This window comes from Podarcis filfolensis (assembly GCF_964270895.1).
Source record: "Podarcis filfolensis genome assembly, chromosome: 1".
Taxonomy (NCBI): Eukaryota; Metazoa; Chordata; class Lepidosauria; order Squamata; family Lacertidae; genus Podarcis; species Podarcis filfolensis.
The window spans coordinates 4,124,174-4,141,726 of record NC_139604.1 but is presented as its reverse complement, the minus strand read 5'-3'; the positions used below and the strand labels follow the sequence as shown (position 1 = coordinate 4,141,726).

At 44.3% G+C, this 17,553-nt stretch overlaps 1 protein-coding gene and 1 long non-coding RNA gene across 8 annotated transcripts in view; both read left to right on the top strand.

Moving 5' to 3' along the window:
• The window catches only part of USP40 (ubiquitin specific peptidase 40), a 53,065-nt gene extending 46,683 nt beyond the window's left edge, over positions 1 to 6,382 (top strand). For 6 of the 7 annotated variants that reach the window (XR_014551320.1, XR_014551321.1, XM_083626515.1 and 3 more), the window contains 3 exons: positions 1,456 to 1,551; positions 2,314 to 2,405; positions 3,637 to 6,382. Coding sequence is in view for 5 of the 7 variants with exons in the window: in XM_083626515.1 (XP_083482641.1) it covers positions 1,456 to 1,551; positions 2,314 to 2,405; positions 3,637 to 3,745 (297 nt within the window). In the remaining 2 variants the exon portion in view is untranslated. The remainder of the gene's footprint in view (positions 1 to 1,455; positions 1,552 to 2,313; positions 2,406 to 3,636) is intronic. The other variant, XM_083626517.1, reaches the window with a different exon arrangement.
• A 3,055-nt stretch (positions 6,383 to 9,437) lies between these two features.
• On the top strand, positions 9,438 to 11,626 carry LOC310743824. Its single transcript, XR_014539252.1, has 2 exons — positions 9,438 to 10,727; positions 11,132 to 11,626. It is a non-coding gene; the product is annotated as an uncharacterized lncRNA (long non-coding RNA).
• Positions 11,627 to 17,553: the final 5,927 nt, after the last annotated feature.

Here is a 17,553-nt window from a genome sequence, read left to right as displayed (position 1 = left end):
GGGGTGAGCTCCCGTTGCTCGGTCCCAGCTCCTGCCAATCTAGCAGTTCGAAAGCATGTCAAAGTGCAAGTACAGTGGTACCTTGGGTTAAGAACTTAATTCTTTCTGGAGGTCTGTTCTTAACCTGAAACTCTTCTTAACCTGAGGTACCACTTTACCTAATGGCGGCCGCCACGCAATTTCTTTCCTCATCCTGAAGCAAAGTTCTTAACCCAAGGTACTATTTCTGGGTTAGCAGAGTCTGTAACCTGAAACGTATGTAACCCGAGGTACCACTGTAGATAAATAGGTACCGCTGCGGCGGGAAGGTAACCGGTGTTTTCATGCGCTCTGGTTTCCGTCAAGGTGTTCCGTTGCACCAGAACTGGTTTAGTCCTGCTGGCCACATGACCTGGAAAGCTGTCTGCGGACAAACGCCGGCTCCCTCGGCCTGAAAAGTGAGACGAGCGCCACACCCCATAGTCCCCTTTGACTGGACTTAATTGTCCAGGGGTCATTTACCTTATACTGTATATTTTATTACATTTATGTCCTGCCCCTTTTCCAAGGAGCTTGAGGCAGAGAACGTGTTTTATTCTCAAAACAAAACTGTGCGGCAGGATAAAGACAGTGACTAGCCCAAGGTCACCCTGTGAGCTTCAATGGTATCTCCCGGAGTCTCATCAGTCCTAGACTTAACAATCTAACTGCTACACTACACTGGCTTTTAATGTGATGCTGTCATCCTCATCCTCATATTTGTGTATGTGATAAGATTACAAAGCAAATGGGCAAACGCTGAAAACCCCCACTAAAATGGGAAGTGGCACATTTTACAGGGGGGCAAAATGTATCTCCCCTCCCCCATTTGTATGTGTTAAAATTACCCCCCCCTCTCTCTCACACACACACGCACAAGCGTGTGTGTGCTTAATGTTTGTGACATGGAAAATGACAGTGGATGAGATCCAATGTGGTGTGAGTGGATTTCTGCTCATGAAGTGAGACTTGAGCTTCATCTCCTCTCCTCTGCTTCACCCCACATCCCCGAACCTGTTCTGGGGGGTTGGGCACCCCTCTGAAGCAGATTTTGGGGTGCCCAGTGGGCTGGAGGTGTGGAATAGAGAAACAAAATCCCATTGCACAAGGATTTTTGTTTTGCAAAAGCTCAAGATGGAGAACGTAATCTCTTTCTAGTGCTCCTAAGCAGGGAAGCATTTACACTTAGCAATAAATATTAATATTTATCCTTAGAAGTTTATTGAGGACTTTTTTTTTTAGCAAAGCCATATATCTTCACCCCTAATCAGTTTTTGTTTTTAAATTTTTAAATTACCTTTCAGTTGTGAAAACATGCTTTATTTTTTACCTGGAAATATAGGGAATATAAAATATTCTCACTCTCTGCACCAAAATCACAAGTAACCTCTGTTAGTTTATGATGCTTTTTTCATGTTAGTTCTCATTTGCATTCAGACACAGCAAGTTTCAAAGCGAAAAAAGAAGAAGAAAGGTGACAGTTTACAATTAAGCCCCTACAATCTGAAGGATGGAGATATTATTGGTGTGAAGGTAAATAAACTGATTTATCAACAAAATTCCTCTGCTTAATTCCAAGAGATTTCTCCACCACCACCACTGCATCCCCAGATAACAGAGCCCACAAGTTTTAGCAGGTTTTCATGAACCGCTGAAAGAGGCTTTTCAGGGAGTACAAGTTGCTGCAGGCAAAGTTGGAAAAGAGAAAGCTCCACAATGTTGAATCTCCATACAACCCAGATTTAATAAGCTGTGAATTACAAAATCTAGGTGAATGTGTGCAGAAGTGTACAATGCTTTTGAGGCCCTAAATTATGTGCTTTTAAATTGTGTTTTGGTGTATCTTGCATCCGTAGATAATGAGGCCAGTTCATTTATGGTAGCCTATCTTTTGTTTTACTTACAATCTGAGATTTTTCTTTTGGGAGATCTGGTTTTCCATCACTCCCCATTTCTGTCAGGGGCATTCCTATTCTGCTTATAACTTCCAGCTGTGTTAAGAGATTTTGATCTGATAAAGCAGGATAGAAGTTTTATAAATAAGCGCTGTGGGGTGGTTTTGTCCTCCTTTCCAACTGAGGAAAGTGCTTTCGCAAGAATTTTTTTGCATGAAGGTCATGTATTTCTACAAACAAAAGAAAAAAGAATAGTGAAGAACTTTAATTCTTAATAACATTACTTAATGCAGTTTAATGTCATTAGTAAAAAATACCACTTGTAAAAATGTATCTGCCTTTATAAGGAGAATACTTTTAGGAATTGTTTTCACAATTATTTCATTAATTTGCACAACAGAATCTCCTGCTTGATGACAGTAAAGACTTCAGTACCATGAAAGATGATATTGGAAAACAAATGCAGAAGCAACTTGCTATGGAAAAAACAAGGTATATCTTAGTTTTTTATAGACTTTATACCATGCCTTTCTCTCAGCAAGAAGCCCATATAAATTGTCTAAACATAGAAAGCAGTAAAATGAATCCAGTTGTGTCCTCAAATGTGGTGGTTGGATTATTTTATGTAGAATTTGAATAGGCAATTGGAAAAGAGGCCTGTTATCAAAACGAAGAAGCCCTTGTTATATAGAAAGGTTTCACATTTCTGTTGACTGCACATACATCTGTTCTAGAACAATGTAACTCTGGTTGTTGTCTCACTCTCTCCAAAACATGTGTTATTCAAGACAACAGCATGGTCTAGAAAAGATGTTAGGGTTACAAATGATTATTGTAAAGCATCTACTTGCTTGCATTGTTGGGCAATGACCAGTTTGGCATCAGGGAATATGCAGGGCTAGAAAAGAACTCAGCGCTATTTCCATATGATGTTCAATGAGTCAAATGAAAGATTTAATTACAACAAAGTATTATCTCAAAAGTTAGTAGGATGAATTATGATTTAGATTTTAATGCCATAAATTCAAGGGCTATTCAGTTGTACTTGTTTGCACATTTGGTCTGCTGCAAGGTAATAAAATTGATTTTGAAAGAATGTGAATAATTGAAAAATGAAATTTTAAACCACCGTATTATAGGATCTGATCTAGTTAAAGTTAATCATAGCCAGCATTAACTAACACCACATGAATGTGCTGGTCTATTTTTGTTTGAACTCTGGGTTTGAAGGAATGCTTCTATGGCATCAACTGAGGAGCAGAACAGGCTGTTTTTATCCAACCCATTGATCTGTAGTGACCTTGCCTTTTTGGAAATGAACTCATTTATCCACTATGATATGCTGGGATTCTGCCCAATTTTCTAATACAGGATTCATGTTTATGTGTTTTACAGCACATTTAGGATACTAATTATATACACTTCAGGGTTTGCATATTACAAATGTGCAATAAAGAAAAACCCTGCAGAAAGAATTTATTTGCAATGGATTTCTATGATTCACCTCCCAGAGCAGTTCATCAAGATACTATTCCACATTTCTCCTCAGTAGAAATGCCCATCAAAATAGCCTGCTGTGGTCAACCTCAAGCTGTGGTCCTTCCAGCCAGATCCTGTTACTCACCCCAGCTTTAAGGAGCTTTGTGTTCCAGACTCAAGCTTGCCTTGCATATATTTCTAATACTTGATAACTTTAATAGTGTATCTGCTTTTTGTTTTCCAGTAGCCAGAAGCCTGACTGTGTGCAGAATGATCATTACTCTGAAAAAAAGATGGCTAAGAATCGTAAACCTGAAGCAGCACTCTCCATCAGTGTAGGGGTTTTCAGCTGACTCCCCGGGTCTAAACAAACCTTGTATCTTACCGAATAGAATGGAGTTGCCTCAGTTTGGCTAGCCAAGGAACAGTCTTCCTTGAGACAAGCGCTCTATCCTATTGTGGAAAAGTGCTTTAATTCTATTATAGTTCAAGCACTTACTATCAGGGTGGGTATCTGCACTTTAATAATGAGAACATATACGAATATCTTAATCTTTCAGTGGTTGGTTATAATAACCATGTGCTTTAACCTGATCATATGCAGTATTATCACTGCAGTGATTGCTTTTCCCCTCGTGGATTTATGTACGTGAAAATATTTATGAAAATGTAGCCTGAAACGTTAACATGCGCAGTGAATTCAGAAGGAAACTTTTGTCACCCATGAGAGTGACTCTTCAGACAAAATGTGAGAACTATTAGTTGAATTTAATGCACCCCCCTTTTCACACCATTGATTATGGCTGGAAAATCGCTGAGCTGCAAAGCAGCCTATGGCAAAACAATTACGTGCTTAGAGAAATGCTAAATTTAAAATTTCAAAACACACTTTTCTGTGCTGTAATTTGGCCATTAAGTATTAACTCCAAACTTGATTAGCTACCAAGTAATTAGATCCAAGTTTATTTTGGGGGGATGCCAAAATTTACATGGTTAGTCTAAAAAACTATATAACACGCAGAAAGAAATAGCTGTAGCCTATGGCTTGGATCCAAAGTTCCCACTTTTCAAGTGGAAGACCCGTGTGTGTGTGTGTGTGTGTGTGTGTGTGTGCTTGCATGCATGCATGCATGTGTGCACATATGTGTATTGCATATTCCCCTGCCCCTTTGTTCTTGTTTACCATATATTTTGGCCTGGTTCAAAATACACCAGCCCAAACGTCTCTCTATGCACATTGGGTGAAGTGAGATTATGTCTTTTTAACCCAACTCAGAAGGAATTCCTCTCCCACCTGATAACCACATGTGGGAGAAATGTTTGCCTATGGCTTAAGTGCATACAATGTAACATGGCATAATCTGGGACATTCTTCTTCTTTCATACACCTTCCTGAAACATTGCCCACATATATCGACAGCTGCTATCCTAAAGGGTGGAATCGGTGTGTTGGGTGGACTGTGAGGACAATATACTCTTGCTCTTCACCACGTATGAGAGAGAGAATGGAGGAAAATATGGTCTAAACCAGGCCTTTGTGGAAATAGATTTTTCTGCCAACATTCTGTGCAATCCTATATAAACAATACGGAGTTCAGAAATGTGTACTACTGAAGTAAACAGAGATTTAAATAAATGGGGAAAGGGTACAGGTAAATATCAGGATGTTTGCTGACCTTTTTTGTATATCATTTCATAAGAGGCAGCCTGTATTTCTCATGTCAATGTATGTCTTTTGTTCATATAATTGCCGAAATGCCTGTTGGGAACCATATATCCTGAATGAACAGAATCCACCAGGCTATAGGTGCATAGCATATTTAACATTATAGAAACATTTCTCCAAGAGTCCTCCAGAATCATTTTTTAAATGATTTAGGAAAAAGCGAACTGTTCCAAAAAATGTTTTTGTCAATAGTCCTTCATAACTTATTTCCACAAATTATTTGTCCCAATGCACACTGTACATTTTCACCCCAGTATGAACTCTAGCAAATAATGGTCTAACCTTAAAAATTAGTATTTGAATACATATTTTGGAGAACAGGCCTGGGAAAGAAAGGCCACTGAGAGTGTAAATTGAAATAATGAATGATATTGGGCGGGGCGGGTGGGGGGAGATAGAGGTAACTGGGATTGATCAGGAAGAGGCAGCTGTTTGTGTAAGCAAACTTTGTTGTCATGGTTTCAGTTTACTAACTGATAGAACTATTAGCAAGTTATTCCTGTTCATTGGGTTTTCACATTTTGAAGGCCATTTTGCTGTTTGCATTCTTAACCGAAGTATAGATTTAAATTTATCACCTATCCAGACACTGTACTGACATAGGATTCTCCAGAACCAAGTATCTTAACTGACATATTAAAAGATCTAGTGTGTCGCAAGACGGAAACCCAAGTCATAGCATGCTGTATCAGAGGGTATAAATAATTTTAATAAAGCTCTTGTACAATCACACCTGGGGGTGGGGAGGATCCTCCTTAATCCTTCATGTAGTGATCACTTGGGATTTGAGCAAATGCTGAATCTTCAGCATCTGTCCACCTGCTATGGAACCCCGATCTCATAACAAAGAGGCACCCAAGATGTAGAAAAAGGCTGCTAGTTGAGGAATCTGGGAATACTGCCTCATAAAGCAGGGAGATTTTTTTAAAAAATTATGAAGTTATTTAATGAACATGAGACTCAGACATGTTTATATACAAAAAGGAAATATGTGCCTTTAATAAACTGTAATGCAGTAATGGCTGCAGGAAGCCAGTACCAAGTTGCTTGTGATGTTGGCTTGATTATTTTGTTATAAAATTATGGGACGTTCCACAATCGAACATTTTGTGAAAAGTGATACCTTTATAATGGAATGTCCAGGATTCCGCAGTTCTGGTTGTATTACAATGCAAGTAATTTTTTATAGTTAATTTTTAATAAGTCTGATTTTTCTTGTACTTGCAAAAGAAATAAAGAGTTTAAATGTTTTGTTTGTACTGTATTTATAATAAGGTATTTTATTTTTTATATTTTTTAACTGTTATGTCAAATCAAACACTACAAACAATAAACACAAATAAACATCAAAAACAAACATAGACAAAAACCCCCGACATACCTTTACCGCAACTAATATTTCACCCACGTGACTTCCCTCTACCACAACTTTACATCCTTAAGCCGGTATTTTTATTTTATTTTTATCATCATCATCATTCCCCAGCCAGCCACTCTGGGCAGCTTCCAGTACATATAAAAACATACTAAAACATCAGACATAGTTATTTATCTCCTTGACATCTGATAGGAGGGCGTTCCACAGGGAGGGTGCCACTGCAGAGAAGGCGCTTTGCCTGATTCCCTGTAACTTCTCACAGTGAGGAAACCGAATCCCAATTGGAAGGGATCTAAATGGTTCACATCCTCTAGGCTTGCCTGGAGTTGATCAGTAATCACCCAGTCGCCTTGCCCAGGAATGGAAGATTTGAGACTGGTCGATAGTTGGCCATAGTGGCCGGGTCCAAAGAGGTTTTTTTAAGAAGCAGTTTGATAACTGCTTCTTTAAGCAGGTCAGAAAAAACTACCTCACAGACGGAAGGATTCACCACCCCACAGAGCCCTTTGCCCAACCCTGCCCAAGCCACTTTTTATGAGCTAGGTGTACAGTTTTTGTACTGAGCCTAAAAAATTGAGTGCATGCACATTGATAACAGATTAGTACAGTCATACCTTGATTTTTGAACAGAATGCATTCTGGAAGTCCGTTCCGACTTTCGAAACGTTCAGAAACCAAGCTGCAGGCGCACCAGAAACAATAGCGGAAGCTGCATTGGACATTCAGCTACCAATTTTTTCCCCGAAAACTGGAAAACTTCCAGGTTTTGATCTTTTGGGAGCCGAAACGTACGAGTACCAAGGCGTTTGACAACCAAGCTCTTTCTGCATCAACCAATAACATGGCCATCTTTTTACTTGGTTTCATTTCCACATACTCCAAAAGGTCAATTATTATTCTTGTATTGTCTTTTATATGTCTATCCGGTAAGAAGTCTGCCTGGTCTCTGCTGATTATTTTGTTTAGAGTCTTTTAAAATCTATTAGCCATCACTCCAGCATAGATTTTATAGTCTGTATTCAACAGGGACATTGGAGATCGTAAAGGAAAAATAGAAATATGAACAAGATATGATGTGGAAACACCAAGATAAGACTGGATAGAATTATGAATTTTGTTTGGACTGATTGGGACTGATTTGGACATTAACGCAGTAATAAGAAGATGATCTGAATCCCCCTTTGGATCTTGAAGTATGGGTTCCCCCAACAAAATTTAAAAATTTGGCTTTGTAATTTGGAATTTATGTGATGTGATTTAATTTGATGTGATTGGCCAGTTAATAAAAATTATTTTAAAAAAAAGTGTAAGAAGGAATAAAGTATGTCAACTAGCCTAGAAGTGAATCAACTACAGTATATTTTTATCTTACTCTCCTAATAATTTGTATATAAATTAGAAAAGTGGTATATAAATTTTGTTAAATAAAAAAAGAGGAAATGTTCAGACTTTCAAACTGTGTTATGCCTGAGCCTTCATTGCTGAAACTCCCAACAGCATTTTCGTGCTCACAAACACCTGATGAAGGAACCATTGTGACATAACCCATTCAAGGAGATATAAGGGGCAACAGGCTGTCAACAGTGGCAGTAGTTGGGAGCTACCAGCTATTAAAAAGCCACAGGAAGTCTTTTTGTACTGCCTGAGGAATTAATCCCTTATTTAACGTTCAGAATTGCTGGATCGATTTAACAGGACTGGAACTAACATTTGCTTGGATTTGGCACCTTTGATAGGGAACTGCCTGCTGCGTCCTCTACTTTGAAGTCACCCTAGTCTTTGGGCCTCCAGCACCACCTTCAGCATGTCCAACCCATCTAAGAGGCGTATGATAATGGTGTTCCACTGGATTAGGAAGACGCCCCAGACAGAGAAGCCGTGCTCCAGCACCTCGGCCAGACCTTCTGCCTCTGCACCGGCTTGCAACACTCCTCACATTTCACCCTACTTCACGAGGAGCAAGACACAACCCGCTCCGCTCAGGAGGTCCAGCAGGCGCAAGGTGCCGCCATTGCCGAATCTCACCGACCCCAAGTATTTAAGATCGGTCATTGGCAGCGTTGGCCGGAAGAGAGCCCGCAGGTGTGGCAAGCCAAAGAAGGCTCCAGCGGGAACAGGAAAAGGGGAAGCGGCCTCCTGGAGTCGCCATTGACATACACTCTCAGCCAGAGCCAGTTTGCCAAGCAGAAAAACTCCCGGCCGGCAAGGACAACGTCCACGGCCAGGCCAAGAACCAGCCAGCAGCCCATCTTGGAGGAAGGGAGATCGCCCTCCGGGGAGCGGGGCCAGCTCACCGCGGCGCCGGCGCAGTGAGGGGCAAGCGGGCTTCCCTGACGAGCTCGAGGGAGCTTACAGAGAAAAACAAGCTCAAAATACAGGAGGCAAACAATTTTTAAAATAATAAGAATTGAATATGGGTAGACTTTACAGGCTGTGAAGCGCCCCGAGGCCTCCAGAGGAAGAGCTGTATATAATAAATAGTAATAACATACATAAATAATTACAATAAAAACGACACTAGCAAAAATATATATTCCATGTTTTGTTTTATATTTTTATATGCCGCCCTTTTCCTTGACAGGAACTCAAAGTCGGCGCCTCAGCGCCTCCGGGGGAAGCGGTCCGGCGGCACAAAGCTTCCTCCGCCTTCCGGCCGGGCTCCCGGGGCCTCCGACGTCAGCTTCCCGCGTCGCCAATGCGGGCGCCGGATGCGGAGGGGCGGGGCAAGCAGGCCCCGCCCCAGAGCGGCCTTCTGTTGCTAGGGCCGCGGAGTCGGGTAGCAACGGCGAGGAGAGGCCGGAGGGCGCGCGCCCCGCGGAGCGAGCGAGCCAGCGCGGGTGGGCCGGGAGCGGCGTGCCGGGGCCTCCTGGCTGGGCGCCTGGCCTGGCCGGAGCTGCGGGGGCCATGCAGGGCTCCATGGTCCGCCGCACGCAGTGTGGCAAGCAAAAGAAGACTCCGAGACTTCTGGTTTAACCGCGAACATCGTAGAAGCGCAGAAAAACCTCTCGGAGGCTTTCTGAGCGGTGCAGGGGATCTGGGGGTGGCGCAAGGGCACTGCGCACCTCCAAACCTCAAGGGGATCATCCTTGGGGGACAGGGGCAACCAGCAGCGCCACAGCTGCTCCCTTGTTTTCTCGGGTTGTTTTTTAAAGGCCCGAGAGCGGGACGGAGTGGCAGGCGCGAAAGGGAAAGCACCCCCCCCCCGCGCTGTGCTGTCTCTAGAAATGTATAGAAATGAAGAAGAAACTGTAAGAGAAGATGTATATTAAGAAAACCACAACTGGGAAGGAAGGAAGTCGAGGTGTGATTTTACGCAATGTAAAGAAGATGATATTAAGAATGATTGTAAAGACTGTTTTGTTTTGTTTGTGGGAAAATTCAATAAAAAGTATTATAAAAACAAAACAAAAGAAGACTCCAGCGGGAACAGGAAAAGGGGTGAGGGCTAGGCTAGAGGCATGAAGGCTCCAAAGCTATTTGCAGGGTGGGATTGCTTTGGAAGATGCCTTCTCACAATCTCTACCCTTGAACCACGTAAGGACATAAGAGGTGCCTGCTGGATGAGGCCACATTGGCCTGTCTAGTCCAGCATCCTGTTCTCACAATGCCCAACCAGAGGCCTGTGGAAAAAAGAGCATTCTGTATTCCTATACTTTCCATCAACTACTATTCAGAAACATTACTGCCACTGACTGTGGAGGTACAGCATAGCCATTGTGCCTAGTGGCCATTGATAGCCTTCTCCTGCATAAAACCATCCAAGTTGGTGGCCGTCACAGCTTTCTGTGGGATTGAGCTTCCAGAGGGGTAGCTGAGCATGCCTGCTGCAGCAAAAACAGGAATTAAAAGCACATTTCTCCCAAAGAATCCTGGGAACTACAGTTTGTAAAGGGTGCTACAAATTGTAGCTAGGCGGTAGAAGGGTAATCTACAGTTCCCAGGATTCTTACAGGGGAGAAGCGATAATGCTTTTAATGTATGGTGTGTACACAGCCTCAAATTAGCTACGCCAGCTCTGTAATACTAGAGCAAAGATTATAATGCATATTGTTGTACTTTTATAAATATTATAAAACCCATTCCTGCAAGCCATGTAGTCTGGAATAAACTCAGTCACCTCTCCCATCATTAATTGTAGTCATAGGAGTTCCTACATGCAAATGGAGTTCATTAATAATAACTAATAACGACTTGGAAAAGAACCTCCTGAAGCTTCGGAAAGACCAGAAAGGTTAGTTGGTATGCTGCAGGGACGACCTCTAAAGGTGTGTGTGTGTACTGAACTTAATTACCCAGCAGGTGCCCTTTCGCAAAGTCTTTTTTTGTTCTTTTGAACAACAGCCATGGGAAAGTTGCGAGTTTAAGAAGAAAGACGGGTGAGAGGAGAGGTTGCTTGACCCTGCGCCCTCCTGGCATTTTTCTGATTCAAAACCTCCCACCAACACCGCAGGCTGCTTTTCTACTAGGGTGGGGAGGGGTGTTTCAACTTCTCCCCTGCCTTGAAGAAAGGCGCAGGTCAGATGTGTGCCCAGACCTGGCCACGCTTCGCAAGAGAGGTGTGTTGGTTCAAGGTGGCCACGCTGCCTGCAACTTGCACTCCTTCCTGACATGTCTTCCCCAGAACCCTTCTTCCAGAGGCTGTGCTGAAGATTTCTATCACGTGGAACACAAACTCGCGGAACTACCTCGAGGCTCAGGCAGTGGTGGAAACCCTCCTCAAGCATGAGACGCCAGAGAGCCTCTTGCAATACGAAGGGATCAAAGCAGCTGTGGAGTCTCTCCTACCATACACGGCACTTCCAGAGGCTGGGCCGGTTACTGCAGGCCTCCATGTTCCTCGATTTCATGTGGCAAAACATGAAGCTGTCTGACGCCGCCAAGTGGGACGAGGAGATGGACACGTGATGAGCTTTGGGTGCCAGCGGCATGCGGGGCAGAAGAGCTGGACACTCCTGCCAAGTTGGCACTGCTCTCACCTGTGGAATATGTTGAATTGGTTTGTTAAAAAAACTCCCACAAATGCACGTTTTTCATTTTGTAAAGGCATAAATCTCCCGAGAGTGTCTTCCTACATAAATCCCTTCCACATCCCCGTTAAAAATGAAATAAAATTATTTAGCATTAAAAAAACCACAATTTTTATTAATTTTTCAGTTTATACATTTCAAAATAAAATTTTTGCATAATATGATGTAACAATTGACTTCCCTCCTTCCCCTTTCATGGTTCATTTTACTTATCAACATTCCTGCATATTTTACTATAGCAAATCTAATCATTTCTCCATTTGACATCCTTCAGATATTTACCATACTGTTGTATTTATCTAAACACTACCAGCGTTTTCAATTGTACACAATTGTTTTCTAAATATTCAGTAAAATTTTTCCACTCCTCTTTGAATAAAGATTCTTCTTGCCCTCTTATTCTATGTTAAACCTGCTGCTTCTGCAAATTCTATCGTCTTAAGTTGCCAGTCTTCCTTACTAGGGATCTCGCTCATTTTCCATCTTTGGGCTAGCAAAATTCGAGCTTCAGTGGTGTGTGGAGGTGGGGGTGGGTGTATATGCATGCACTTTGTTTGATTAAAAAGCCTCTCCTTACTGCCTTACTGGCATCCCAAACCATATTTAGATCTGTTCCTTTATTAAGGTTGAGGTTGAAAAATTCTTGTAGGGAACATATTCCCTTATTAACAATTTCTATATGATGTAGTATCGCATCATTTAGCCTGCCATGGTCATAAGAATACCATTGTGATCTGATAACGTCCTTGGTTGGATCTCAACCTTTTTTACTCTAGTTTTCAGGTCTTTCAAAGCCCATAACAAGTCTTTTCTACTTGAAGAATTGTTGCGTTTGAGAGAAAAAAGTGGATTCCTGGACCAGTGGGTGTCTGAGACACCAAGGATCAGTTAGATCCATGTCGGCCACCATATTGAAGAAAGCATTAGGTAGTTTCCCTTCTTTAGAGTCTGATTTTTTTATAGATCAGTCTAAATGTAGGGACACCACACCATTAAAGTCACCCATCGTTATTAATTTGCCATCAAATATCAAACAGTTTCTCTTCTATAGTTTTGAAGAATTCAGCTTTCTGCTTGTTAGGAGCACATACCGTATTTTTCATTCTATAAGGCGCACCAGACCATAAGACGCACCTAGTTTTTGGAGGAGGAAAACAAGAAAAAAATATTCTGAATCCCAGAAGCCAGAGCAGCAAGAGGGATCGCTGCGCAGTGAAAGCAGCGATCCCTCTTGCTGTTCTGGCTTCTGGGATAGCTGCGCAGCCTGCATTCGCTCCATAAGACGCACACACATTTCCCCTTACTTTTTAGGAGGGAAAAAGTGAGTCTTATAGAGCAAAAAATACGGTAATAGCCATGGTGGGTTCTGGTTGGAATTGGGATTCCTTCCTTTGGTTGGAATCCATCTGTCTTGGGAAACTAGAAGAGTGCACTTTTGGGGATGAAGTCAAACTGTTTGAGATTTGCAGCATCGGCTGCGTCTCTAGAGACTGATATCACCCATCTCCCTTCTGCGCTGAGTATAAGACAAGCCCCAATTTTGAACACTGTTTTCCAGTTAAAAAGCTAGTCTTCTACATGGAAAAGTATGGTATGTCTCTCTCCACACCCGCCCCCCATTCCCTTGACCCTCACAACTGTAGGCCAGACCAAGAAACAAAGCAACTGGCCTCTAATTGCTCATCTAATTCCAGCACTCCAGTTCATTAACTGAATCTTCAGCAGACAGCGCATTTCCATTAAACCAGCGCTTTTCAAACTGTGTGTCACAACACATTCGTGTGTCAGCCGCGGTGTGTAGGTATGCTGTACAAATGCTCCCCGCGCTCCTCTTGGGGCTAGAAATTGAGGATTCTTAGGCAATCTAAACTTCACTGAATTGCAGGTCCTGGTGCATGCACAATATGGTCAAAACACGTGTGATCCATTTAACCTGTTGGCTAATTCTCAGGGGGCAGCAGTGCTATTTTTATTTTTTAATACGCCCTTGCATGCCAGGCCTCTGTGACCCCCTCACCCCCAATAGAGGGGAACAATCAGGCAGGACAAGGAGTGTAAGTGAAGAGTGGGCCAAATAGGCCACAACTTTATTGATTACAGAAGTGAAGGATTTGCCTTAGGTCGTTGGGCATAACATTTGAATTCCAGTCCGACTGCTGGGTGTGTATTCTTGGGTAAACCCAACGGGGGGGGGGGGAGTGTCCTATGACCCACATCAAATAGAGGTATCCCCTCCCCCCAAAGTGTTCCTGTTTTAGGTGTGCTATGGCTCTAGGCCCCGCCTGGGCATCCAAAGAAGCAACTGCTCACAGATCCCTTGAATGGGGTACCCTTAACCAAGGAGGGGCAGGCGGAGGCTACAACCTGCCCTCCATTTAAAGACTAAGGCTGACCCAATGCCCAACCGCCTTACCAAGTTCTGACAATTGCTACAAGGTAGGCGAAAGCCGCAGGGCCAGAGCCAGTTTGCCAAGCAGAAAAACTCCTGGCGGGCCCCAAACAGGGCAATGACAACGTCCACGGCCAGGCCAAGAACCAGCCAGCAGCCCATCTTGGAGCTGCTGCCCACTGCGGGATTGCGACGGGGTGGGGAGCGGGGCCAGGTCACAGCGGCGCCTGCTCAGTGAGGGGGCAAGCGGGCTTCCCTGACGAGCTCGAGGGAACTTCAAGGGTTCTTGTGGGGCCAGGCCAGCTCCAGGATCTGACGGTCCTCTCAGGCAGTGGAGCCATCAGGGAAGGAATCTGGGGCAAATGTCCATGGGCCCCACTTGGCACAATGACCAGACCCCCCCCCAAGTTAACTAGGCTGGCGTACCACATTTTAAATTTCATTCTGAAAACTCAGTATGCTAAAGAATTTTATTTCATTTTTAAAGGGGATGAGGAAGGGTTGTATGCAGGAAGACACTCTTGGGAAATTTCCCAATGCTCCAGATATTTTGGATGTGTTAGACTAGGACCTGCAAAAGCAGGGTTCAAATCCCAACTCAGCCATGAAGTCCACTGGGTGACCTTGGGCCAGTTCCTCTCTTTCTCTCAGCCCAACACAGAGTAGCACATGAAACCGGTCCATTCAGTTCCGTATTGTCTACACCACGGGTCTTCAGCTGGTGGGTTGGCACCCACTAACATGCTGCAGCCCCATCCAAGGTGGGTTGCAACAAGAGAGCTACCACCCTGCCAATATATGGGGAAAGATTAAGAAATGGGTCCCCAAATGCATGTATGATTCAAAGTAGGTCCTGGGTCTTCAAAGGCTGAAGGTACTTGGTTTGTGCTGATTGGCAGCAGCCCTCCAAGATTTCAGGCAGGATCTCTCCCAGTCCCACCAGGAGATGCTGGGGACTGAACCTGATGCCTTCTGCATGCTAAGCAGTTGTTCTACCACTGAGCTATGGCCCTAGCTCACAATATTGCTGTCAGGATAAAATGGAGAAAGTGGAGGCTGAAGTGTGTATGCTCTGTGGAGGAAAGGTGGGATAGAAGTGTACGAAGGAAGAAAGTATGTCAACTAGCCTAGAAGTGAATAAACTACAGTATATTTTTAACTTACTCTCCTAATAATTTGTATATAAATTATAAAAGTGGTATATAAATTTTGTTAAATAAAAAAGGGGAAATGTTCAGACCTGAGCCTTCATTGCTGAAACTCCTAACAGCATTTTCATGCTCACAAACACCTGATGAAGGAACCATTGTGACATAACCCATTCAAGGAGATATAAGGGGCAACAGGCTGTCAACAGTGGCAGTAGTTGGGAGCTACCAGCTATTAAAAAGCCACAGGAAGTCTTTTTGTACTGCCTGAGGAATTAATCCCTTATTTAATGTTCAGAATTGCTGGATCGATTTAACAGGACTGGAACTAACATTTGCTTGGATTTGGCACCTTTGATAGGGAACTGCCTGCTGCGTCCTCTGCTTTGAAGTCACCCTGGTCTTTGGGCCTCCAGCACCTTCTTCAGCATGTCCAACCCATCTAAGAGGCGTATGATAATGGTGTTCCACTGGATTAGGAAGACGCCCCAGACAGAGAAGCCGTGCTCCAGCACCTCGGCCAGACCTTCTGCCTCTGCACCGGCTTGCAACACTCCTCACATTTCACCCTACTTCACGAGGAGCAAGACACAACCCGCTCCGCTCAGGAGGTCCAGCAGGCGCAAGGTGCCGCGATTGCCGAATCTCACCGACCCCAAGTATTTAAGATCGGTCATTGGCAGCGTTGGCCGGAAGAGAGCCCGCAGGTGTGGCAAGCCAAAGAAGGCTCCAGCGGGAACAGGAAAAGGGGAAGCGGCCTCCTGGAGTCGCCATTGACATACACTCTCAGCCAGAGCCAGTTTGCCAAGCAGAAAAACTCCCGGCTGGCAAGGACAACGTCCACGGCCAGGCCAAGAACCAGCCAGCAGCCTATCTTGGAGGAAGGGAGATCGCCCTCCGGGGAGCGGGGCCAGCTCACCGCGGCGCCGGCACAGTGAGGGGGCAAGCAGGCTTCCCTGACGAGCTCGAGGGAGCTTACAGAGAAAAACAAGCTCAAAATACAGGAGGCAAACAATTTTTAAAATAATAAGAATTGAATATGGGTACACTTTACAGGCTGTGAAGCGCCCCGAGGCCTCCAGAGGAAGAGCTGTATATAATAAATAGTAATAACATACATAAATAATTACAATAAAAACGACACTAGCAAAAATATATATTCCATGTTTTGTTTTATATTTTTATATGCCGCCCTTTTCCTTGACAGGAACTCAAAGTCGGCGCCTCAGCGCCTCCGGGGGAAGCGGTCCGGCGGCACAAAGCTTCCTCCGCCTTCCGGCCGGGCTCCCAGGGCCTCCGACGTCAGCTTCCTGCGTCGCCAATGCGGACGCCGGACGCGGAGGGGCGGGGCAAGCAGGCATTTGTCATACCATATCTTGACGTATCTTCTCATATTTTATTCTTGTCTTGTTATCAGAGATCTCTTCTGTCAGCAGTCTTTACTCCCCTTTTTCCTTGAAGCATGTGCAATTTATCTTGTCCAAATTGTTTCTTTTGAAGATGCTTGCAACTAGCGGCGCGAATCAGGGACGGCGTCCAGGAGTGCCGAAATCCCACAGGAGGGCTTTGTGCCTAGTGCCCCCACCCCCACAAATTCGGGGGTGGTATAGGGCACAGCAGGCAAGGGCCGTCCCCCCCACAATCCTGGGGGGGGTTAAGGAGGCTAATTACCCCCATCATAGCCTCCAAATTACCTCGTGTGGGTCGGAGAGATGTTATTGTCAGCCATCTTCTGATGCGCCACCTAGTGGCCCCCTATTCCTTCTTACACTTTTATCCCACCTTTCCTCCACAGAGCATACACACTTCAGCCTCCACCTTCTCCATTTTATCCTGACAGCAATATTGTGAGCTAGGGCCATAGCTCAGTGGTAGAACAACTGCTTAGCATGCAGAAGGCATCAGGTTCAGTCCCCAGCATCTCCTGGTGGGACTGGGAGAGATCCTCTGGGCTGTTGGGTGGGTGGCCGGGTGCCTTCCCGGCTCAATCAAGGTCATGGGGGGTGTTTTGGCTCCTCTGATAGACGCACCAGGCACCCCCGATTCCTCTCCGCTGGCGGTGCTGGTGGCAGCAGTCCTGGGAGCCAGGGAGTCAGCCAGACAGAGCCATTTACTCTGGCTGGCTTCAGGAGCTGTTTGTGCCGTTGCAGCCACCATGATGCCTCCATAAAAATTGTTTTTTTAAAACAACAACAGCACCATTTGCAAGTAAAAAAGACATAAAATAGACTAGTGAAGAATAATTGTGAATTCTGCTGAACATTTTTAACCATATCTGTTAAGAAATATATATCGGTTAAAAGGTTAAGGGTAAAGGGACCCCTGACCATTAGGTCCAGTCATGGCCGACTCTGGGGTTGCAGCGCTCATCTCACTTTATTGGCCGAAGGAGCCGGCGTACAGCTTCCGGGTCATGTGGCCAGCATGACTAAGCCGCATCTGGCGAAGCAGAGCAGCGCACGGAAACACCATTTACCATTTATCAAGTTAGCG